Below are 7,739 nucleotides of genomic sequence, written 5' to 3'. Positions count from 1 at the left end.
TGGCATAAAACTGAGGAAATAAAAGCACCAAAATTGACTGGGTTACAGTAGTGTATGCAAACTTGTGACCGATTGAGAAAGAAATTTTTTTTTTTTTTTATATCATTGGTTCTGAAAGAAGTATTGAAAAAAATATATATATTCGGCACCATTTTCTAAATTATTTAAACAATTGAGCACTAAATGACTGCTGAAATCTTCTGAAGCAGCTGAAACTGAGTCAGTAGCAAGAAACTAAAGACAACGTTGAAATAAATTAACATTTAAATTGATTACAGGTGTAGGTTGACCTGCATTATCAGCCCAGTAAAAACTTTTTGTAGTAAATAAAAAAAAAAACTTTTATTACAACTATATTGTACATACATTCACAGAAAAATAAAAAAGACAACACATTACAAAAATATATTCAACATATCACAGGTTGGACGACAATCATTCAGGACTCAAATCTAGTTACAAAAAGAAGTCACGTGTGTACATTTCTCCACAGGTTAACTTTAAAAATATTCACAATATAACCTTTTGGCCCACAGAGCTTTTGTAACATTTAATTTTATCAAACAAAAAAGGGAGTTCTGACAGCTCGTCATCAATCCAACATGTAACAATGCAAAAATACAATATGTTGGCCAAAAACATCATCAGCTTGAGGTGTTTTGACGTTAAAACGAAACATTTTCACATCATACAGAGGGAGAGTTCAGATTGCGGAGGGTCACAGGAACTTGAGACGGTAGCAACTTCTCAACCGCCACTTCAAAACGAGAAACTCAAGTGACCAAAACTTGTTCCACGAGGCGTCGCAGACTACAGTCGACGACTTTTGGATCCCAGCAATAGCTCAAACAGCTCTGAGCAAACAAGGCTGCCCTGTCTCCCAACTCTGAGCCTAGTAGCACATCGTTACTGAGAAAAGTGCAAATAACCACAAAAGACTTTCCTCTCCTTACGCTTCAACTGTTTAGAGTATCAGGACAAATGGTAATGAGGATGTCCTTCCTCAGCTGGAGAGACACACAGCTGAGCCAGCTGCGACTTGTGGGCATCTCCCCGACAATCTCCCATCTGTCCGTCTCTTCACAGTACCGCTCTATAGTGTCATGATATCTGCATGAAAAAAAAATAGCATTACAATACGTATACACAAGAACAATACGTATACTCTCAAAAGTTGTTTGATTTTTTTTTTAAAAAGCTGTCTTAAGTTGCTCACCTGTCCCAACCCTCCTCTCCTCCCAACACATAGATTTTTCCATCTACTACAGCAGCACCAGGCCGGTAGCGCCGTTCCTTCATGGCGGCGCACATGGTCCACTGGTTCGTCTTGGGATTGTAACACTCCACTTTATCAGTGTTCTCAGTCGAGGCGTGCCATCCACCTGCAAAAGGGGAACAAAGACCGATTAGATACGACTCCATTCATTCAAGAAAAACGTCAAGATGAGAGCAGAGTATTACCAATAACGTAGAGCTTTCCTTTGAGTGTACAAGCGGCTGAACCAGAGCGAGCGATCTGCATGGGGGCGATCTCTGTCCACGTAGTGGTTTTTGGATTGTAAACCTGTGCCAGGTTTGTGCCGTCACCGTCCTCTAGAACAGCACCGCCTGCCAGGTCATGGAAAACATCAGCAAGTGCAAAAACTCTTCAGCAGAGAAATTATCCAAACACCTGCGTGTAACTTACCTGTAACGTAGAGCAGACCGTCCAGTGCCACCACCGCAGGACTCGTGACGGCCATTTTAACGGACTCTGTGAACTGCCAGGAGTTGGTGTGGGGGTTGTAGCACTCTACAGAGTCGAGACGCGACCGCCCCTCCCATCCTCCCACAGCGTACACAAAACCATCCAACATCACCAGGCCTGAGAGCAGAAGATGGAGAGAATACAGTAAACATTTATCCTGAGAAGTCCAGTGGAGCATCTGATGGCTTTTTCCCCAAAACAGCAACTTGATGAATTATGATTTGAAATGCTGCATTTTGTGCTACAGAGAAAACATTTCAACATCTGAGACAAGAGAGTTAATAAGTCCTAATCATACAATAAATAAAGCTCCTTGATGGCGTTTTCAAAATTAATTTAGAGATTATGGGTCAGCTGCTGGAAAGAAAATTATTTCTGAGTTTGATTTACTGGTACATTAAATCGTCCTGAGAGAATTCAATAAAAGTGTGGATTTTTAAGTAAAGCACATTTAAAAAAATGGTATATTTACATCAATAAAACAGAAAAATATACAAAAAAAAAACAAATATCTGGCGCACACCAGATTTTTCCTGCATGCTCATGAGAATGTTTCTCACCAGATACTGTCCTTGGGCTTCGTAATCATGCCATATAGTTATTGTTTTGAGTTTATTTTTATTTATTTATTTTTTTATATCAGTTCCTTGCTTGCTTTTAGTCATTTCAATACTCTACTCCTTTTCAAAAACGTGTAGACAGATAATCTGGTTCTGAAGACAGTTTAATGAAGTATTTTAGTTCGAGGCTATCCTACCCAACTCGGAGCGAGCTACATTCATGGGAGCCATCTCCATCCAGGAGTCGAAGCAGGGGTCGTAGCGCCACATCTCTCTGCTCGCCGAACCGTCAGGAAACTCTCCTCCTGCCAAGTACAGAGTCGAATCTACAGAGACCAGAGATGGTGGAAAGAAAAAATAAAATGTATAAAACCATTAGCACTCATTTATGTTGGAGGAAACTGGTTGGTTTAATTTTATCCAGAAAATTACCGGTAACTCAAATTAGCCAAAAGGTTGTAAATATTGTAATAACACAAAAATAATGAGTCTTCATCGTACTAAACCTTTAAGAACCACCTCAAAAACTATTTGAAGGACCTGTGATCAATATTACCCTGTGTGCGTTTGTCTTTTACTTCTTGTTTATATGCAACCATTACGATCTATTGATTTATGACTTTTTGTGAGCATTTGTGCCATTAGCTATTGTTTGAGTGTTTTATTTTATCTTATTCCTTTTTATGCGTTTATTACCACCACCCTGCCAGGGACTACAGATGAAAATTAGCCACCATGGCTAAATCTGGTTTTCACCATGTTCATCAATGTGAACGGTCTGTTTTAAATAAAAATAAATCAAATGACCTGAGACAACCAGCCCATGTTTGCTCACAGCGAAGGGCAGACACGCCAGATTCTTCCACTGGTTGGTCACTGGGTCGAAGCTCTCCACGCTGCGCAGCACCACCTTGTCGTCCTCCCCGCCAACCGTCACGATCACTTCAGCTGTCCCTGTTGCCACGGAAACAGGAGTAAAGAGACGAAGGAGTGAGCAGCAGCCTGATGACCTTCAGGTACAATTTTAATCTAAAAGACAAGACAGCCCTTGGAAAATAAAATGTGTAAAGACTCAATATTCAACTAATTAGCTTACCATAAAAAAGCTAAAATAAAGACCGACTCATATATCAGCTTTTTTTCCCCTGACATGTCAAAAAAAAAAAAAAAAAAAAGCTCTAAACTGGTTATTAACCATCACTACCTATAAAGAAAACTTTTTTTTTTTTATTTCAAACGTGACAAATTATGGTTGACAAACAGTAAGAAGCGAGACTGACGTTACTGACGAGCTCTGAAGTTTTAATTAGCACCTTCAAACCATGCAGAAGAATCTGACATTTCTTAAAACAAGCAACACTTTCAGGTTTTCAAGTTTAATCTTTGCAAAAAAATAACTGGAAACAGAACTGGAAACAGCTGGTCAAAGTCTCCAGTGGAGTTATTTTAAAGAGTACCTCTTTCAGACCTCTTTGATGCTTCCCCTTTTTGTTTTAGTCTCAGAGTCTCTGAACCAGGTCATAAGACTGCATTAAAAAAAACTGCACTAAAAAAGGCCATACTCAACTTAGTATTTATTTTGTGTGAAATATATTATCTGATGCTTCATTTTCTGTGTTGTTCCAATTTACATAATCAACTATTATATTCGTGTTTTAATATTTTTGTTAATTAATTTACATGCTTTTTTGCCTTTCTACCTGATGCTGCTAAACTGAGGTGCAATTAAAAAAAGAATAAGATTTGTTGAAAAAATGCATACCACCCACCTCCTTTTAATTCAGAGATTTAAACTAAAATCGTTTTTAGGATAAGAGATGAAGTTATGGTCATTTTGGTCAAACCTTGTAACTAACATTATGGATGATTTCATGAAATATTACAGGCTCTTGGGAGGTGTGACAGTACTCAGGATGTGTTGAGAATGACTTTCAGCTGATAAACCACATTTAGCTCAATAGATGTAAACTTGATTGAGCTAAAGCCATTTAGAGATTGCCAAGCTCCACTGGCTGTGGCAACCATCTTAAATGGGACTGACTCCAAAAGTTAATCAGCTGTAAATATACATCCACTGACTACTTTGAGTTTCATCAATATGTCCAGTGTTTCATGAGATTTGTGCAAACGCTAGAGACGGACAAACAGGCAAAAACAATGTCTTGACTACAGCAGCAAACAATAAAAAACTTCTTTATAACAAGAACAACAATCTTGTGTGACTGCTTTGTTTTTTTTTGTTGTTTTTTTTGTACCCATCTTTAATCACCGATTCTTAGAAAATCGACCTGAACAAAATATTAACGGCAATAAACTTGTTTGTTTCTGGATTCCATTTGTAGGCGTGAGTGTGTTTACCTGTGGACCTGCGAGGTCTGACCCGGGGACTGTAGAGCTCTGCACGGCGGTCTTTCAGCAGCAGGTAGTCCTTGGCCTCAGAGATGAGCTTCTGGCAGCCCTGACTCTCCTTCACCACATCCAAAGACTCGATGACATCATGAAGGTAGTATGGGCTGATGAGAGACAGGCGGATGTGCTCGAGCACCTTTGAAGAGCAAATGGAAACAAAAGGTCCAAGTATTTCTTAAAATCTAAAATAAATAAAACAGTTTTGACAAAGGATAAGAGACTCAATTTCTTCTCATCACCAGCAGAAACTGTTTAAAGCCAAATAAATATTCTATTGAATTAAAAGTCAAAAGGTGTAAAGACGAAAAATTGTACACAAAAACAATATTTGATCAGCTGAATGGACAGATTTAAATCTCTGCCTCTGAAGGAAAAAACTCTTGTAGAAGGGGGCAAATGGTGCCACGTAACCCCAGATTTATGGACGTCTTAAAAGTTGAGGTTTTCTCCCACATAATAAAAATCCTGCAATAACATGCACCATAAAAGTAAAAAAAAACATAGGATGAAATAAAAAGGACAGTTCAATCTTTGGTTGCAACTCAGAAATTTATCAGCTCTTCAAAATTAAAGTCTGACCTTTTCAAAGCTCTGCTTGCGAGTGGGGCATTTATTCAACCACAACATGACGGCCTCAAACACCATCTCCTCTTTAGGCACGTTGAGAAGGTCACTGGCGATGATTTCTGTCAGTTTGTCCACGCACAGAGACAAAAACTCCTCCTGGAGAAAGCAGCAAACAGAAAGCATTAAATGTAAACAGCTTTTAGAAGCAGTTTGTAATAACGGAAGTTAAAACACTCATACGCCTTAGTTTGTGAAGATATTACTAAATATTCTACACCTTTAAATTTTAAAATTAAAATAAAACACACACTTAACATTCCTCACTGCAAACACTAGGACAGCCCTAAGGTACATAAAAACTATTAGAAACTGTCATTTTATAGATTTATAGCCAGGTAGTGGGTTTATGTACAAAAACGAGCAGAAATTATGTAATCTAAACAGAATAAATCAGAATTTTTTTTTTTGTTTAAATAATTTTTCTTCCACTACAATACTTCATGCTGATTAGCTGAAGGATCTTAAACATGTCGAACATTTTGTCTGAATCACACATCCTAGAAAAATGAACATTATTGTTTTAAAAATGTAAAGTGATTCCCTGTGAATCACTGGTGCAGCCATTAAAAGCGTTTTGACTCTTAGTACCGTATTTTCCGCCGTACACATCGCACTGCCCTATAAGTTGCATCAGTCCAAATATGTCTAATAAAGTGGAAAAATCCATAAATCTGTCGCTTCGTCATATAAGTCGCATCTATTATGCGTCACGTTTGTTACGCAACACTTAGACAATTATTTGTTTGCTCAAAATTATTGTAAAAGGTGCGTCTCAGTCTAACTTTAGCTTAATAAATACACTTGGACGGTCAAATCAGCTGCATTTCAAAAGCCGATTCATGGAAGTAGGAATGCATAGAAGGACGAGTCGATGTGCATTTCTTTATAATTTAACAAGACAAGCACCTAAAACAATTATTTGTTTGCTCGACATAGCAAAAGGTGTGTCTCAGTTTAACTTTTACTTAAATGCACTTCAATGGTCAAATTAGCTTCATTCTGCCCGGGCGGTGCAGCAAAATGAAGCCGATCTGACGGTTGCTCCGGGCAGGCTATGGCAAACCGATTGAGTCATTAATAGCCTATTAGATGACAACAGCATGCCATACAACTAGAGTGCCGTCTAGCGGCTGAAAATGGTAGAGGGTTTTTTTGTTCCCCCCCCCCCCCATTCAGAATGAATGAAGAGTCATATCTTAGCCAAAAATTGGGTTTATAAATATGGGAAAAAAAATCCATAAACAAGTCGTTTCGGTGTACAAGTCGCAGGGCATGCAAATTATGCAAAAAACTGCGACTTATAGGCCGAAAAATACAGTATCTCCCAACATTATAGAGCATGTGCATGCAGTCAAAAAACTGTATGCCTTCTGGGCTACACATCAGCCCTCGTCTTTATGGGCGAGACAAGCAATTTGACTGATGAAAATGTAGGACTTGTTAAATTATTAGGCATTTTAATATAATCTTTTTTTTATATATTTGCAATAATAATGTAATCATGAACAAAAATGAGTGCAACGAAACAAATTTTCCATAACATTGTCAACTTCACGGTTTTTTTTTTTACCCTTATATGGCGGTTGGTCTATCAAAAAGTAAAAGCAGAACAGTAATTTCCCAGCATCATTTCACCTGTTGACAAACACTGCTGAAGTGCTCCAGGATGTACTCCATGCTGCGTTTCTCCAGCATTTTACAGGAGTGGGCCTCGGCAAAACAGTGAATACCCACACAGTTCATCTCATCCATCTGACGCTCCATAAAGCGACAACAAGCCTCTCGAACCGCCATCACGTCCAGCAGATTGGCTGCTGCCAGCAGCGCCTACACACCAAATCCCATCAGCTGTTAGCGTACATCAGGTGAGCGGGGACAGGAGAAAGTGAGAGGATTTCTTACCTGGACGTTTGCTTTAGAGATGTACACCTCTGATGTGTAGGCGTAGCTCACCAGCATGCCAATCATCTGAGGCTCAACACCATTTATGGCAACACGCTCCTGTTTGGACTCCAGCATTTCAGCTGTAAACATTGCCTGAGGAGATGGGAAGAAACACACGCAGGTCAGGATTTTTCTTCCCCTGGCCTGATACCTTGAAGAGATGTGTTCACCTGGAAATAGGAGCTAAAAGACGCCAACACAATGCGATGACAGGGGAACTCCTGTCCTCCACAGCACAGAGTCACATCACAGAATGCATTGTTGAGCCGCAGGCCGTTCAGGCCCTGCAGGACTGTGTTGGGGTGCTTGGTCTCCACAAACAGGTAGTCCTCGCTGCTTTGGGAGGACGGAGGAGGGACAGCAGAAGCGCCGGCGTCCTCCTGGACCGGGAAGGTCGCGCTCATGGTGGACGGCAGGAGCAGAGGGGCGCTGGCGGCAACCACTTCAGCCAT

The 7,739-nt window shown here is 39.7% G+C and overlaps 1 protein-coding gene across 1 annotated transcript; it reads right to left on the bottom strand.

Moving 5' to 3' along the window:
• Positions 1-695: 695 nt before the first annotated feature.
• Positions 696-7,739, bottom strand: si:ch211-256e16.3 (kelch-like protein 20). The gene is made up of 11 exons (XM_037688367.1): positions 7,458-7,739; positions 7,246-7,380; positions 6,979-7,170; positions 5,296-5,439; positions 4,666-4,852; positions 3,115-3,261; positions 2,505-2,633; positions 1,688-1,864; positions 1,462-1,608; positions 1,217-1,382; positions 696-1,110 (listed from the first exon to the last, which is right to left on the bottom strand). The coding sequence occupies exons 1-11, from the start codon at positions 7,737-7,739 to the stop codon at positions 957-959; spliced, it is 1,860 nt and encodes a 619-aa protein (XP_037544295.1). The 3' UTR covers positions 696-956.

This window comes from Nematolebias whitei, chromosome 15, assembly GCF_014905685.2.
Source record: "Nematolebias whitei isolate Nwh7 chromosome 15, NemWhi1, whole genome shotgun sequence".
NCBI classification, from domain to species: domain Eukaryota; kingdom Metazoa; phylum Chordata; class Actinopteri; order Cyprinodontiformes; family Rivulidae; genus Nematolebias; species Nematolebias whitei.
The sequence above is the reverse complement of the archived record's forward strand: the minus strand, read 5'-3'. Positions and strand labels throughout refer to the sequence as shown.

Excerpts from the sequence above, each read along its gene's own strand:
- si:ch211-256e16.3 (XM_037688367.1), bottom strand. The coding sequence starts at position 7,739 with ATGGCTGAAGTGGTTGCCGCCAGCGCCCCTCTGCTCCTGCCGTCCACC. Across the intron at positions 5,440-6,978 it reads TCAGCAGTGTTTGTCAACAG|GAGGAGTTTTTGTCTCTGTG; the intron begins GTGAAATGATGC and ends TGCTTTCTCCAG. Across the intron at positions 4,853-5,295 it reads GCAAGCAGAGCTTTGAAAAG|GTGCTCGAGCACATCCGCCT; the intron begins GTCAGACTTTAA and ends TGCTCTTCAAAG.